The sequence below is a fragment of the Neofelis nebulosa genome, chromosome 4 (assembly GCF_028018385.1).
Source record: "Neofelis nebulosa isolate mNeoNeb1 chromosome 4, mNeoNeb1.pri, whole genome shotgun sequence".
Taxonomy (NCBI): domain Eukaryota; kingdom Metazoa; phylum Chordata; class Mammalia; order Carnivora; family Felidae; genus Neofelis; species Neofelis nebulosa.
In genome coordinates, this window is record NC_080785.1 from 140,049,939 (window position 1) to 140,067,452 (window position 17,514).

Sequence of the window (17,514 nt, forward strand, 5' to 3'; positions counted from 1 at the left end):
GCTTAGAAAAGGTGCCAGACCGGTCTGTGGGGCAAACCCCCCCCACCTTATCTCCTGCGTCCCAGAGCACCTGGGGACCCGGCTTGGTCCCGGAGAGCTGTAGGTGTGTGTTATTGAATATAAGTGAGCGCCCTGGCCTGGGAAGCTGCCTTCTTACTCGTGCATAAACTCAGCCGTCCTGAGTTAGGGAACAGATCTTTGCTGTATGCCTCAAGGTTTTCTCTAGTACATAGGATGGTCACTAAATTAGCAGAAAGTATACCAGACTGTGAGTCAGCCCAGATACCTGCTGTAACCTGGGGAGATTCCAGCATCCTTTTTATGGCAAGAAATGGCCCACGGGCTAGGGGTGAGGGGTGAAACTGTCACCACCATCACCAGAACAAGGTGCATGCACTCCATCTGTACTAATAAGCTAGTATTTGCAGTAACACTAAGAAAAGTCACCCTCAATAGCTTCTACCCCATGCCAATACTGTTCTACACTCTTAGATGGATTATCTTATTCAATCCATACAGTATCCCTTTGAGTACTGTTAGGAGCGTCCCATCTGCAGAGAAGGCTCAGAGACGTTAAATAACTTGCCCAAAGTCACAAGCTAGAAAATGGCAAAGCCAGACTTCTGACCCCACCAATCCGAATTCATCCTCTTAGCCACTTCACTGGGAAGATTTCTTCTGAAGTTAAAAAAGAGGGGCGCCTGGGTGGCTCAGCCAGTGAAGTGTCTGACTGTTGGTTTCAGCTCAGGTTATGATCTAACGGTTTGTGAGTTTGAGCCCCGTAGTGGGCTCTGCGCTGAGAGCTCGGACCCTGCTTGGGATCCCCTCCCTCTCTCTCTGCTCGTGTGCTCTCGTGCTTTCTCTCAAGATAAATAAACTTAAAAAATATTTAAAGGTAAAGAAGAAAAAATTGTACACACACCGATAGACACACACATACACGTTTTAGAACCGCTGATGGGAAAACATACAGAATGACAAAATTCCATGAAACAGGTAGTACTTTTAAAGAAACTTGTGTTTTATTCATTAAAATCATATCTACATATAATGGAAAAGTGTCTTGTGTACATTGTAAGGCCTGTTGTTTATTTAATCTAGAGGCAGCGTCTGGTGTGCACTTGAATTTTTCCGACCCTTGGCAATAATTCTGAAGCCCTCATGAGCTAGGAGGATCTGGTCCTTCCTCTTAGAACGTAGCTGGCAAAAACATATTCTACGGATACTGAAAATAAATGTGATGTTTAAAGGCAGCGCTGTTGACGGTAGGCAGGAGTGGGTTCAGGAACCAGAGCTCTGATCCTCGCTTTGCCAATTTATTCGCTCTGCTATACCTCAACATCTACTATAAAAAGATAGAACTGATGAAAGCTTCCTACCTCTTAAGGAGACTAGAGTCAGAACAGGAAGCAGCCTTAGATGTAACCTGTCACAAGGGGAAGGCTCACATCCAGAGCACCCTATATAGCCTCTGCTTGAGCTGCTCAACCGTCAGAGACGACCAGTGCTTGGATGGACTGAGAGAGCTGTTTGAACCTTCTCTGGGGGCCCTTCATTCTACTCATCCATCCTGATTCCATGCTCTGGAACCACCATGAAAAAGCTTAGTCTTTCTACATGGATGCTCCTTAATTAAGGCCACATTAGCCCTCCCTTTCTAGGCAAGATGTCTCTGCTTTCACTTTCCTTATAGAAGGCTCTCCTGGATCCTTATTGTCAACCTCCTTCTTTTTATTTTTTAACTTTTAAAAAAAATATTTATTTTTGAGAGACAGAGAGACAGGGTGTGAGTGGGGGAGGGGCAGAGAGAGAGGGAGACAGGATCTGAAGCAGGCTCCAGGCTCTGAGCTATCAGCACAGAGCCCAATGCGGGGCTCAGACTCACCAACCGTAAGATCATGACCTGAGCCGAAGTCAAACACGCAACCGACTGAGCCACCCAGGTGCCCCTCGTCAACCTCCTTAAAGTTCAGTGGCCAGAACCAAAAACGATACACCAAAACAATACTCTAAATAATAATAGGACCACAGTTTACTCTGAGCTGTTTTTTCCTATCACTATGGGATGGGAGGGAGATTTACAAGACAAGGTATAAGTCAGCAGTTATCTGATGAAAAACTGAAGGCTGGCGTGTCTAGGAGAGTGGATGGTTTTCATTCATGACATACAGCTTGCCTTATCTTCCCAAACTGCCTCGAAAGGAATAGAATTTGACTGGTGTCATTCTCTGGATTGAAACTGCATGTTAGTGGTAAATGGAGAGTAGGCGTGTTTAAAGGTTGATCATTTCAGCTGTAGCAAAACTCTTACCAACTGCCAAGCACTGACTCCACAGAGCAAAAGAGGCAGTTTCCAGCTGAGAAGAATGATTTTACCAGCACCTGCCCCAACCACTGATGTTTGAGTCCCCCAGACATTTCTACAATGGGTGAGGAGATCGGGAGTTCCAAAGGGAAAATTGGGAGTTCAGGAGACCACATGTGAGTCCTGCCATCTCTGCCTTCTGGCCTAGATTATGAGCAAATAAATTCTGAGGGTTTTAGTGCTCTGAATTGTAAAATAGAGATGCTTCCTAGCCCTCATTTTGCAGAGTGGCTGAAAGAAGAAACTGTCCATGAATGTGTTTTGCCAAGTGAAAAACATCGCATAAGTGTTAGGTATTGTAGGTGAGGGAGACTTGAAAGAAAGGAAAACCAACTTTTTGCCCAAACTAAATTCTACATCCAGAATGGACAGGAGAAATTTGGTTTTGGGGATCATTTAGTAGAAACATTAATTGTGCAAAATCTGGAAAGCTTTCTTGATACTGCTTTTTTTAAAATGTGTATTTACTGGGGCGCCTGGGTGGCGCAGTCGGTTAAGTGTCCGACTTCAGCCAGGTCACGATCTCGCGGTCCGTGAGTTCGAGCCCCGCGTCAGGCTCTGGGCTGATGGCTCGGAGCCTGGAGCCTGTTTCCGATTCTGTGTCTCCCTCTCTCTCTGCCCCTCCCCCGTTCATGCTCTGTCTCTCTCTGTCCCAAAAATAAAAATAAAAAACGTTGAAAAAAAAAATTAAAAAAAAAAATAAATAAAATGTGTATTTATTCTTGATAGAGAGAAAGAAACAGAGCATGAGTGGGAGAGGGGCAGAGAGAGAGGGAGACATGGAATCCGAAGCAGGCTCCAGGCTCCGAGCTGTCAGCACAGAGCCCCACGCGGGGCTCGAACTCACGAACCACGAGATCATGACCTGAGCCGAAGTCGGATGCTTGACAGACTGAGCTACCCAGGCGCCCCTCCTCATATCCCTCTAATGGCCCCAAATGGCCATTTTCCTTTCACCCAGCAGCCTTTGCAGGAATGAGCTTTCACAATGTTGGCTTTCAGACTGATTCATGCAATGGCTTCTCAATCTGGCCATTCCCTGCTCATTCCTGAACTACCCTGCAGCCATCACTGGTCACTTGTTTTCTCTCCTTCCTTCCTTCTGCGCATTTTCCCTGAGCGCCCTTTCTAAGCCAGGTACCAAGTGAGTCACTAGAGAGACAGCTATGAGCAAGACAAGACATTCTGTGGGAGACAGACATTGCACAAAATTACGGAATTAAAGTTGCAGTCCACACTGCAAAGAAAAATGTAGGGTTTTAAGAGCATCCTTAGCAAGAGAATCTAGGAATTACCTTGGGTGCTGGCACTGATTCCGGGTGTTCAGATGCATTGCCCTCTCAAGAATTAACTCATCAATGTGTGTGGTCAGCCCTTTAAAGTTTCTGAAACACTTTCTCATATGTTTTTTCACTGGGTCAGGCTCTCAACCCTGCAAAGAACACAGAATCATCACCCAGTTCTAGAGACCAAGTCTGTGGGACTTGACATGACTGTCTCAGGGTCAACTAGTTCTGCCACTTTGAGAATTGTCCACTCTTAATCCTGGGCTCTTGCCAACCTACCTTTTTGGTTCGCTGGCTTTTCTCCCTTGGGAGTTGGTATTTTGAAAAGGAGCCTTGAGAAAAGAGCAATTGGGGAAAATGCTCCCCTGGACACTTTACTGGGCGACATGTGGGTAGAAGCTGTGATTCCTGATAGTGGCCTCAGCCAAGTGACAAGAGGAAGCCCTACCTGTGATGTGAAAGACGTCCTAACTGTTTTGCGTGCATCCGTCTTTGTAGTTTCCAATAAGACTCAAAACCCTCTCTGACCCCAAACGTAGCCCCCTGGTCTCACCTGTGCCTGGAGGAACAAGAGCCAAGTCAAAAGGAAATAAGTCCCTTAGGCTTTACTCCTCCAACCTCGCCATTCTTGACTTCCCACAGCACGCAGAGCCCCCCCCCCCAGATGTGCTTATGAATTGATCACCTTCCCTACCATTCGTTCCATGCCTACTACGTCCCAGAACCTTGTGTACATTGACCTTTAGATCACCCGCTAAAGTAAGTATCTATTAGCATCTCTGCCTTTGGCCGATGTGGTACCTGAGGCTCAGAGAGATGAAGTAATTTGCCGAAGGTCACACAGCTCGTAAGTCGTAGAGCTGGGATTTGAACCCACACCCGACTCCAGATTCCATGCTCTCAGATACTATACCGCACTCTCTCCCTGAAAACTGAAAATAAATTCCATAACCACTTCCTGCTCTTCCTGTGTGGGGTTTTTAGTATTTAAAACCAGGAGACACAACGACAGCCTTGGGACGGGCTTTGAGAGGTTCTGGTACTCTCTCAACCCCACCCACAGACACCTGTCACCCTCTGGGTTAAGGATGCCCACCCACCACACTGCATCCTCTTTAAGACTCTTAACTGAAACTCAAGGGTTCCATTAGGACAAACCTGTGGCCACAGGACAAAAAGACCCAAAATACAGGAAGTAACAGCAGCCTTAGTTGCTTTTCTAGACTAGCAAGCCCTCCACTAATCAGTTTCGGTTTAGCTACTTTTCTACTTTTTAAAGGGACAGAGGAGCATGCAAAATTCCCACAACAGCCACAGGATCCTAATCAGTAAATATTTGCTTGCCTTTTCTTTTTTCTTTTCTTTTCCTTTCATCTCTTTTCTTTTCATTTCTTTTCTCTTCTTTCTTTTCTTGTTCTTTTCTTCCCTTTTTCTTTTTTCTTTCTTTTTCCCTTTCTTTCTTCCTGTCTCCCTTCCTTTCCTTTCCTTTCCTTTCCTTTCCTTTCCTTTCCTTTCCTTTCCTTTCCTTTCCTTTCCTTTCCTTTCCTTTCCTTTCCTTCCTTTCCCCTCCCTTTTTCCTACCTTTCTTCCCTCTTTTCTCTCTCCCTATCTCTTTTCTCTCTTTCTCTCCAAAGCGGTAGCTACCGCTTGGGAAAGAGAATAGACATCACATTTTTTTTTTTTAGTACCTTTCTGTGTTTCCTGGTCAGCTCCGTGTGCCAGTGTATTGTATTCACTGATGGTGACACAGCACTGAGCTATGGACAATGAAGCATAAACACCAGCCTCACTTCTGCCCTCTTCTTTCCTCCTTAGGTGAAGGCAGCTTCCAAATATGTGGATGTACCTGTGAGTATTCGAAAATTGCTTTTGTGTGTGTGTGTGTGTGTGTGTGTGTGTGTGTGCGCGCGCGCGTGTATGTGTTTGCTTTCATGAGAAATTTAATGATGCTGTTTTCATTAGTTGCTACTAAATTGCATATTTCTGACTTGAATCACCAGAAAGAAGCCAAGAGTATTTCATGGTAAAACTTTCGTTTTAGATGAAAAGAGGTTATCGTTTCTTTCATCCAGAAGAGAGATCCTGTTTGAGAGTAAACCCAGTGGCCTTTCGTTTCATTTTCCTGGGTTTCTCTGGTACAGTTCATTCTCTATTGGCCTACTCCCCTCCCCTCCTGTATGCACACCTTGGGAGTCTCCGTGAGCTAGAAATTTGCACAAGGGTGCCAGTATTTTTTTTTAAACAAATAAATTCTGAATTTGTTCATTTTGGGGTCAATTCTGCAATTGTTTTAAGGAAATCTTACAGAACTGCTTATAATTAGTGCAGACCTCATTAATGAAGAGAGCTCTCAAAGTTCACAGATAAAGCACTTGTGGTTGCCCAAAATTTACATTTAAATTGAGGTTAAGTACTACACATGAATGCTGGAGTGTGGGATTACCTGTGATAAGTCAGGATACATTTATCGACAGACTTTGCCCTGCCTATTAGCAAAATAAAATTGGAGAGATTTAAATATATTCCAATAAAGGGGAAAAGAAAATGATTCTGTTTCTCCATTTCTAACAAAAGAGGTGTGAGTCTATTATAAAATATTAAATTTAGAGAGCTTATCTCAACAGCCACCAAGGGTCTTGTACTGAACGTTTCTCATTCTGAACGTGGTTAAGTGCCCTCCTTGTTCAAATACTTATTTGTTAAAATTTGTTTTTTTCTAAAAGGATTTATATTAACATTTAAATTCATTTCCCCAGGAAGCTAAGTGTGTGATCGTTTATTGGCTTATTTCGCAAAGGATGGCAAAATGGAAAATTGGAGTGAGTCTAGCATTAGCATACATTTTGTTTGTTTAATGAGAGAATGTACAATCAATAATTATGCTTTGAATTTATATAATACTTCTCATCGAGGGACCTCAGACTCCTTCACGTAGAGAGTCTTTATAATGGAGAAGAGAAAAAGCTCACACACAACCGCAGCCAGGAGAGGCGTTAAGTAATTTATTTTTCCAAGCCCCAAAGTATAAACTTTCAGTTCACAGGGAGCGAACTACTCAAATTCTCTGGGCCTATTTCTCCACCCTTAAAAGAGAGGTAATAATACCCAAGTCACAGGTTTGCTGTGCAGATTAAATGACACACATATATGGAACTCTCAGCACTATACCTGGCACTCCCTAGACATTTCAGCAGCAGGAGCAGAGCCCCTGGGCAGGCGGATAAGGGGGTGCTCGCACTGTATTGCACAGGGGAGCAGGGAGAGAGGATGAATTTGTTGACAGCAGTCCTGACCTGCACGGGTCTGCAGCCCTAATAGAAATTGAAATTCTAGGCACCCAGCCTGAAGATCTGGTGTCTATAGGCCTCCAAGTCAAGGGGCAATCTCCCCAGCAAGGTTTAAACAGGTGCCCAGCAGGCAAGCTCCAAATACCCAGAGAAACTTGACCCGGCAATCATCGCTATCACTGGAAGTTATTGGGGAGGTCAAATTATTTTGGGGAGGGGGTCCAAAAAGTCAAACATCAGTGATTTCATGTGGTTTCCACCTAATTCCCACAGACCAGGTTTAGATTTATTGTAAAACTAAGGGGGGGGGGGGTGGTGGAAAGGGCTCTACATCTACACGAAAGGGAACAAAAGTGAATTAGCAGAATTTGCACCCTCTAGGGAGACAGAAGAAAATGATGCAACAAACTGTGGTACATTTGCCACTGCTGATACATAATATAATAATAATTGCAATTGCAGCCAAGCCTCATAAAGCATTCCCTGTGTGCTAAGCACTGTTCTAAGGTAAGCACTTCAAATGTTTAAAGATGAGGAAACTGAGGCGCAGAGATGGTAATTTGTTCAGGGTCCCACCGCTGGTAAGTGGCAGAGCTGAGATTTAAACCAGTCCCCTTAAACACTATGCCATCTGCAAGATGATTTTAGTTCGTGCATAGACCGACATCTTTATTGGGATAATTGAGTAATTATTTAAGGAATATTAGAAAAAAATGTGGTTAGCACATCAAACCCATGATTTCACCAATTGTTATGGCTCAGGACAAAGATACCCTTTAAAATCAAGTTGATTAACATCTATTTTTATAGCACATAATATCATAGCAAGAATATTGTGTTTTAGTAAATAAACAATGTTATGGAAAATAATAGCACAGGATACACAGGCGTACTGTCTGTTCATGTTTACATATGGTAAATTACAGTAATCGTGTGCTTTTCCAAACAACCCTATGGGAGGGGAATGGGATCACCCTCCTTCACAGGTGAGGAAAGTGAGGCACAGGGAGGTTAAGAGCAAGTCCAGCATCACCTGCTAGTAAATCAGGGTGTGAGGGTTTAAGTGCCAGCAGTTTGACTCCGGAAAGCCTGCTAGCCCTGCCTTCCAGGAGTCCGTTGTGTGCATGTTTTTCCAACTCTGCCTTCAGTCGGGGCACGTGGGTAGCTTGAACTCAGCCAAGGAGGGTATAGTTACACCGTGGAGATTGGCAGGCGTAACCAGTCAAGGTTTCCTGTTTTGTTCTGTTGTTTCTGTCTTCTGTTTTGAAGAGCCAGTGTCCTGGCACACCAGGGACGATCACCTATTAAATCACGTGTCCTCACCCCAGAATGTGCAGCGTTAATACTTGGCAGTGTTTGGGGAGGGGGGGTTGTCTTTTGTTTTTTTTAAGTAGAGATTTCAGGCCCCTTGTGTCCAGAGATTCTGCTTCAATAGTTCGCGGGGAGCGGGGGGGAGGAGTGCGGAGCCTGGAAATCTCTTTCCAAAGAGCTGATCTGGGAGAGTGCAGGTTTGGGAACCAGTGGGCTAAACCCATGAGTCTGGACCTTGGCTACATATTGGAAACACCTGGGGAGCCCTTACAAGCATTAGCACCAGGTTGCTTGCCAAATTAAAACAATTTCTGGAGTGAGGGGTCTTGGTGATACTATTGCCCAAAGCTCCCCAGATCCTTCTCATTTGCAGCCAGGGTTAAGAACTCTAGGTGAAATCATCTTCCGAGGTGTTTCTGGCTCTGAAGTCTCTGAGTTCATCTGTGTTGCCCTGTGAGGTTTTTGGCACATGGTTTATTGGTTTAGTTCCTTGTGAGGACTAGTAGTTAGTTGCATTAGAGATTTGTCTCTTAATCATCCGCACTAATGGAGAGAAGTGCTGTTACCAGTCGTTCAAAACATTGTGTAATCCCCAAAGCATATCTCTTTGTCTTAGATGTAGTATTTGACCCTTCCGAATATACATGACAGATTTGCATTTCTTTAAAAAAAATTTTTTTTAACGTTTATTTATTTTTGAGACAGAGAGACAGAGCATGAACAGGGGAGGGGCAGAGAGAGAGGGAGACACAGAATCTGAAACAGGCCCCAGGCTCTGAGCTGTCAGCACAGAGCCCGACGCGGGGCTCGAACTCACGGACCGTGAGATCATGACCTGAGCCAAAGTCGGACGCTTAACCGACCGAGCCACCCAGGCGCCCCCAGATTTGCATTTCTAATTAGGGCTTGCTTAAGTTACTGAAAATTTGAATTTGTTTTCAAGCTCAAAAGTACCTGGTAGGGGCAAGCTATGATTAAAATCTCCTATTTTTCCTAAGCCACAGAGTGGCTTCTTCACAAATGATACCTTCCACAGGTGGAGGGAGTCAACTATACAGAGATTATTTGTTTGTTTTATACGTTTGCTAAAATCTCCATCCTCGGCCTGTCCAAGCCATATTTGAAATAAACAATGTACGATACTAAACACCATCATCTGAAGCTTTCCCCACTGTGTTTAGAAAGCAATATGGTATAGGGGCGCCTGGGTGGCTCAGTCAAGCGGCCTCATGGTTTGTGGGTTTGAGCCCCTCATCCGGCCCTGTGCTGACAGCTCAGAGCCAGGAGCCTGCTTTGGATTCTGTGTCTCCCTCTCTCTCTGCCCCTCCCCACACTCATGCTGTGTCTCTGTCTCTCAAAGGTGAATAAATGTTAAAAAAAAAAAAAAGAAAGAAAAGAAAGAAAGAAAGGAAGGAAGGAAGGAAGGAAGGAAGGAAGGAAGGAAGGAAGGAAGGAAGGAAGGAAGGAAGGAAGGGAAAGGAAAGCAATATGGTATAAAGCCTCATTTATCTAATAGCATCAGTCATTTAGCCAAGAATATGTTCCATGTACAACTGCAAGTTAGCTTATCTGTGAACAGTCTTTCTTTTAACCATTTTGGTTGGAAATCTACCTAGACTTCATTACACATCCTTCTCTGCCTGTGTAAACAGAAAACTGTACTTCAACCCTCCCTCAATGACAAAGGATCACCACTGTGACTGTCTTTCCCCCGTAGTCTACGTAGTGACCTGCTACCCACAGGGCCTCCAGAGGTATAGAGGCGGCTTACCTCTGCCCTTGATAGTCCCAGACCCCAGTGGTTGCTGGGTCTACCTGTCTGGTGCTGCCGTTTGCTAAGGGCGTCAGGAAAAGTGACGGCACTCTGTTATGAGCCCACCGGTTTCAAACAGTTGCCCCTTCCTGGTCCACTGAAGGAAGGGAGACAAACTTGTTGGCTTTGGATGTAAAGCTGGTGAGGAAGGAAGAAGGTGGTGAGTGGAGGCCTGGGGACTCTATCATAAGGAAACTGTATACACTGGCATGTAGAGACTGTATCGTCTTTATTTTGATGTTGGTTTCTCTCAAGCCCCGGTTTTTTTCTTGGTTCCAAAGTAGATTCCAAAGGTAGGTAAGGCTATGAAGTGATACAATATTGTGGGGCAGGGTGGGGGAACAGAATCATAGTGGCTCATGTTTGTATATCAATTTATGGCTTTTATGGTATCTTGACCTACATTATTTTATAACAACCCTTGAAGGTAAGTAGGAGAGCTATTATTAATCCCATTTTACAGATGGTGTAACTAAGACCCAGAGAAATTTAAATGATGTTCACAAATTCCAGTTGGTGGGGGAATATAATAAAAATCCAGGTAGTGTGACTAGAGAGATCAAAAAAAAAAAAAAAAAAAAAAAAAGATGTGGGGAAGGGGCTTATTCATTCACGGGTTTGTTCATTCAGCATATATTTACTGAGCACCTACTCTGTGCCAGGCATCATCTGTGTGCTGAGGATACAATAGAAAATAGATCAAATAAACCCCTATATTTGTGGAGTTATGTTCTAGTGAGAGCAAACAAGCAGATATATAGTAAATGTCAGCTACTGGTACACGTGATGAAGAAAAAGAAGGGTCAAAAGGTAGAGAACCATGCATGGAGCTTTTTAACTACCTAGGTAAGATAAACCACCCTGGTTTTTTTTTTTTTTTTTTTGTCAAAGTTTTTAAAACTTAAATGAAACACCCTTTGACGACAGCAAATTTTGTGGAAAGAGAAGGAGTGGGTGAAAATAACCATTCTTATAGGTTACTAACGTTGCCGGTTACTAACAGGGCTGCTGAATTGAGCTTTGAATCTTAGCTCTAAGGTGGCTGCATGAGTCCAGGAAAAGGCCATATCTGCCTCCAGGATCACCAGGGAAGAAATGGAAACAATACTAATAAGTTTCTCAAGTCCCCCAAGTTGGGGGGGGGGGTCCCCATCCCTACTGAGAATGCCCTTTGATGTGCGGCTGCCAAAGGGAGAGAAGGAGCCTAGCGAGGTGCCAGTTTAGAACTGATATGTATCACTTACATCTCATTGGAGAACCTCTATTGTTTCATATCATAAAACTGCAACAATTATAGGACCATCACGGAACCTGCTCAATCCATTCACTGAAAATTGCTTGAAAGTGTAACAGTTGACTACTGTGGCTTTGGATTGTCCTCATTGTTTTTCAAATTAATACCTTGTCATTGTTCCAGCAGGTGTTAAGAAATGTTACTAGCATCCCAGGGGCCAAGCATTGGCCCTTTCCTTGATAATTGTTTGCTTTGTATCATGAAAAAAAAAAATACAGTCCTACTGTTTCCAAACCTTCCTCATTTTCACCCTGGAAATTACACAGAAGTGTTAACTAACTTCAATTTGCAGTGGCTGACAGTCCCGTCTTGTAGAGAAATGATACTTTGTGATCTAAGGTAAATCACAGTAATGAAAACTAATCTTGTTTAGTTATTAGCAAACATACATGTCTACTGTGGAAATTTAAGCGGTTTGTTGCAGCTCTCCTGATGACCCATATTACATTGTTTTAATAGGTTTCTTTGGACGTATCTTTGATTGCGACATCTCAAGCAGTGTGCACCCCGAGCCTCTCTTTTTTTTTTATTAGTATTTTCTCACAATAAATTATTTCTTAACTCTGGATGAACCACCTGCTTACCTTTCCAGAAAATCTAATTTATTTAAAAATCACGTCCTTCGTCCTCCTCCTCAATTCCCGCTTTTTAAAATTTGGGGGCCATAAGGCTGCGCTGGGAAGCAAAGACAGATAAGAGGTTGAATGTCTCCTCTGAGTAAACTGATTAGGAAATATTCACTACATACTCAGGTTAAAGTGTTCCTCCCCACCCACCCACCCACCCAAAAAAAAATGTGGCTTCAGTAGGAGGAGATGTACGCTAAAATATAATTTCTTTACTTAGCATTTTCTCCATTTTTTAAAGAAGAAAAAAAGATCGAGGAAGGCTGTCACCTTTCCAATGTTATATTAAGGACAGACAGTGGAAGACAGAGTCTGTTTGGGTATTCTTAAATGGGGATTTCAATCCAAAGAAAAGCCAGAGGATGTCTCTGGGTTATCCAGTGATGATTTATCTGTTATAGTATCTATAGCAGAAAAAGAAATTAATAGCTTAAAAAATAACTGTAAAACCGTGTAATCCCAGCTCCCTTTCTTAGCCAGGTTTGATTCCTGGAAAGAGCAGGAGGCTCAAATATCAGTTCTTAGCAGTCCAGGCTGTGGATAGCTCTACAGTATATTATGAATAGCTTCAAATTCCAGCACAGGCAGTGTGGGGTGGGGTAGGGTGGGGTGGGGAGACTGAAATGCATGAGTCACTGAGGAAGTCACTGTCTGAAAATTCCATTTTCATGTTTTCCTGTTTCTTTGCAGAAACCCGGGATGGACGTGGCCGACGCCTATGTGACTTTCGTCCGTCACTCTCAGGATGTCCTCCGTGATAAGGTCAATGAGGAGATGTATATAGAAAGGTTATTTGATGTAAGTAAATGCCTTCTCCTCCTTGAAGACCAAGGAGGAGACCCTCCAAAATGTGACAAAATAAGAGACAGGAGGATAAGTCACATTTTGAGAAAATGGATTGGTCCTGATTCGAGCAGTGTCTTTTCCTTTCCCTCTGCCTTAGGCTCTTATCTGTCCTGTGTCTGTTCCGAACCCACTCTGGCGTGGCCGTGTCTCAGTCCCAATCTGTGTGATACGTAGGACGATGCACAGCCTCTCTCAGCAAGCAGCCTCGTTTCTGCACGAAGCTTGTGAGGCAGCTTTTCTGTAACTGGCAGAGACCTTTCTTGGTCATGGTCCTCCTCGCAATCTGGCCTTGCTTTAGGGATGTGTTGTCGTCGGGGAGGCTGACACCGGCTCCCTCTCCTGGGGGTGGTGCCTCCCTGACCCCAGCCGTGGCTTGCAGATGTACAGTACGGTGCATTGTTACCCTTCCAAGAGAGCTCCGTTTCTGGAAGCCTGGAAATGCTTCGTTAGCCCTGGCTTTGGGCAAACTCTTGTGCTAGACTTGTTCAGCCAGTGTGGTTTTAAACCGGGGCGCCCCCTGCCCACCCACCCACTTGAAAACTCGGGAGAAGAAGCGACTATACAAAGAGCAGGTATATCATGCTGCCCGACCCAGACCGAACTGGAGAAAATGCAGATTTCTGAGGATTAATAGCTTTCAAGCAGTCTTATTTCCATTGTGACTACATCTGCACTTCCAAAGCAAGCCACTGAGGCAAAAAGAAGGGGGGGGGAAAAAAGGAATCTGCTTTGGTCTCAAACTGCCTGCCTCTTTCAGGCCAAAGCAGATGGGGCTGCCTAATTTAGCCAGATATTTTGCTTCAAGTTTCCACTGAATTTGCCAGTGTAGACCCGGCCAGAGTGCATGGAAGCTGACGTACTTGTCTCCGTGTGGCTCTAATTGTGCAGCCTACTTCTGTCTCGTGAAGCGTGAGCTCCTTCTGTCCAGGTTTTCGTATATTTTTAGTGCCAGCCCGAACATTAATGTTTTGGTCTACTATGGAATCCGTGTTTCTATATTTTTTCTGTGATTGTGTTCAGCAATTTACATTGAGTTTGTGCGTGTGTGTGCGCGCGTGTTTTTGTTCCATAGCTAAGTGAGCTCATTGTTGGCAGTGCTCAGGATTCTCCAGCTTCTGACTTTTATATGCTTTGTCTTCCAGCTCATTTGCTTTCCTCGTGTGTTAAAAAGGCTCCTTCCTTTTTTTCTTTTCCAATCATCCCCTCTCTGTGCTCAATATCGCTCTTTCCTCTGCATCACCTTTCCTCGAGAAAACCTTTCTTACTTTTTAATTCCCACCCGTCCTCTCTCTCAGATTAAAATGGAACTTATCTCTCATGTCAAATGTTTTATCACATTATATCAAGTGGCATGAATTAGAATCAAATAATCTTCCTGTGTACATCTTCTAGCATGACCCACATCCACTGAGAATGCCTCATACATACATAAAACTCACCAGCGGGTTCTCTCCCTTCTCTGCATGTGTGCCTTTACGAAAGTACTGAGCCTAGAATGCCCAGGGCACAATCACCCATCCAATAGGCATTGAAAACAGAGACAGGCAGCAGCCTCAGATGGCAGTTAGGAGTGCGGACAGTCTGCCCATCTCCACCGAATTAAATTCCAAACCGCAAATTTTCAAGAAGCCTGTGGATTGTTCTTTTCAATGCCTAGGTTGCCTTTTTTGTTTTGTTTTGTTTTCCTTTGATCAGTATCTTCCGATTCTCAGTTTTGTGTGGCCCTCGCGTGCGTGTGCGTGTGCGTTCCTGTGCGAGCGTGTGTGCGAATAACCTTGTGCTCTCTAACACTTTAAAACATCTTGTACTGAATTTGATGTTTGATCTGCAGCTTAGCCTGTCGCTTCCTCACAGATAAGCCACCTCTTCTTTTTTTTTTTTTTTTTATTAAAATGACAAGGGGCACAAAAAATTTTAAGGTAGCCTTGTCGAAGGCAACAAGACAAATTGTCCTTTTCTGTGGCTTTTTTTTTTTTTTTTTTTTTTTTTTTTTAAGGAAAGTGCAACTGAATTGTTATTTGAAAATAAGAGTGGAGCCTTGGCTAACACAGATGGTAAAGCTAGACTTGTCCGGCCATTGTAGAACACAGTCAAATTCAAGCCCTCTGGCTTTTAGTGTGAATTAATAATGAAAAGACACATTTACTAAGAATATGCTGCTCAGAAAGTAAATTATGCTTAGGGCCATTCAAGAACTCGCAAGTATTTCTAGCCCCTTGTCGAATTACACTGACCGGTGTAAGACAGCCTCCTTAATTCTGTGAGAATCCTCACAATTTAGTCTCATAGTGTGCTAATTGTGTTTCCTGAGGGAGTCTTAGTTTCACTCCCCAGAGTACCTGATTTTAAAGACTTCACCATTACAATCATTCGCTGAACCTCACTCCCACCCCTGTGGGAAAAAATTTTTTTTCAATAGCTTATTTGGAGCTAATAAATCTCTTGCCTTTTACTTTCTTACTTTCCAAATAACCTGCTCCCCTAATTTACAGAATATCGGTGCTAAGCAACCTAACTGACGTAGTGCAAAAAAAGTTATTGAATCTGTCATGGATTTAAAACAGTTGTCATTTGAAAAACCCAGAGCTTCTCAAGAAGCTTCATTACCATGCAGTCTCGGTAATTTAATTCAGTACTTACTGTTTTTCTATAATCTAGCAGCAAAACATCAGATTACCAACATGTTTGATTATTTTCGGCTTCTGTTTCCTCAAGCATGGTGTTTATGTCTTTGCATATACGCTCTGCAAGGCTCTCGTGTCCACTGAGCTAAACAAGGGGAAGCAAATGTTAAGGCAGAAGGTCTCTGAAAACGACCACCCTCAATTTCTTGCCACAGTGAACTTGTTCTTTAAACTCTGTTCCTTACTGATGGTGGTCCTGAGGCAGGTTTCTAAACAATTGGCAGAAATCTATGGAGAAAAACTTGTTGATCTGAGAGGTTGCTCTTCCAAATTGTTGCATTTTGATAAATGGCAGAAATGAATAATAGAAAATTAGCATTTTGAACGAGGAAAAAAATATAGATCTCCGAGATTGTTTGCTGTTTGGGGGTTGTTGATTCTGACTGTGGTGTCATTCTCTGGTTTTTAGTTCCTGCTGGCATCTGTCATTCAGAGGCATGTCTCAGAGCTCCTCTTGTGCTTTCAGCTGTGTTTCAAAGTCTCAGTTTTATTTACCTGAAAAGTCCTTTAAGTTCTTGCTATTTAGTTTTGTGACGCGGTTTTTTTGTTATTGTTTTGATTTTTTGGTTTTGCCTTTATGAATGTGCCTTGTAGAAAAGGCTGGATGGCATTAGTGTGTGTTTGCATCTGAGAATATTTGGACTAATAGTGGGTCATTTAATGAGTGCATCTTCCGTTTTAACCGGGCTCCCTCTGATCTAGCTTTCTCTCTGCCTTGTCATTGTACTTTTGGCTGGAATTGGGTGCTTGTGGGAGATTATCGGCATAGCATTTGGGGCTCTATATTTAATGTTCTGCATTTTTATCTATTTTATTATGTAACTTAAGAACAGTGTTCCAAATTCTTCTTCACCAACATTTTTTTTAAACAGGCATTCTCTAGGCTTATTGAAGCGATACATCAGACATAACGTTGCCTAACCAGGTTTTCTAATGCAGTGAAAGTTTCCCTGTTTATTAGTAATTGATTTGCACTGTCCAGATTCTGTTAAATACTATCAACTTTTTCAGTCATGCACCTAAGAAAAAAACTAACCCGTCCAAAATTGAGTACTGTTTGGGGCGTCGGGGTGGCTCAGTCAGTTAGGCGTCTGACTCCAGCTCAGGTCATGATCTCACAGCTCATGGGTTCGAGCCCCGCATCGGGCTCTGCGCTGACAGCTCAGAGCCTGGAGCCTGCTTCAGATTTTGTGTCTCCTCTCTCTCTCTGCCCCTCCCCTGCTCACACTCTGTCTCTCTCTCTCTCTCTCTCTCGCTCTGTCTCTTTCTCTCTCTCTCAAAAATAAATAAGCTTTAAGAAATTAAAACAAAAAGCAAATCAAGGACTGATTGGAAAAGAATCCTCATGCAGCCTCCCATACTATTTCAGATGTACAACTATACATTTCATCTGCATTTTTGTAATTTTCCTAAAAGTAGGACATATGATTTTAAACTGGTTTCAGTTGCTGCAAAATAACAGTTTAAAATATTTCAAAACAAAAGATTGGGCGATTTAAAGCAAGAGAATATTCCAATACCTAAAACAGCAATGAATTTAAATTATATTAAAGATGCTGAATTTTTAAAGGAGAATCAGATTGCTGTCAGACTCCAATGGAAGCTTGGCCTCCTGGAAAATTATTGCCGACTTTTAAAGAAAATATAAAACATAGATACGAAATAATCTCCATATTCCTAAAGCAGCTGCTGAGGAGAAATGCACAAACCCAAGAAGTAGCTTGAAGACAGTGATTTAAAGCTTGAGTGTCCATAAATCATGCAGATGGCTCCCCCCACATCCCCCCACTTGGGTGATTAATTCAGTATCTTCCCCCAAAACAAAAACATGCTTTTTGAAATTAGAGATCAGATCATCAGGAGAAGCACCTAAGATTTCAAGGTCTAAACAAAAATTAATTTATTTTCTTTCCTCCTTGTACTTCTTGAAGACACAGACTGAGAAGAAAATCGGGATTAAAAGAGATGTGCTTAGGGTGAATTCATCTGCTTAAACCTCACA

At 43.1% G+C, this 17,514-nt stretch overlaps 1 protein-coding gene across 19 annotated transcripts in view; it reads left to right on the forward strand.

Moving 5' to 3' along the window:
* The window catches only part of CADPS (calcium dependent secretion activator), a 479,125-nt gene that overhangs the window by 426,572 nt on the left and 35,039 nt on the right, over positions 1-17,514 (forward strand). For all 19 annotated transcript variants that reach the window (XM_058726308.1, XM_058726310.1, XM_058726311.1 and 16 more), the window contains 2 exons: positions 5,467-5,499; positions 12,673-12,780. In XM_058726308.1, coding sequence (XP_058582291.1) covers positions 5,467-5,499; positions 12,673-12,780 — 141 coding nt within the window. The remainder of the gene's footprint in view (positions 1-5,466; positions 5,500-12,672; positions 12,781-17,514) is intronic.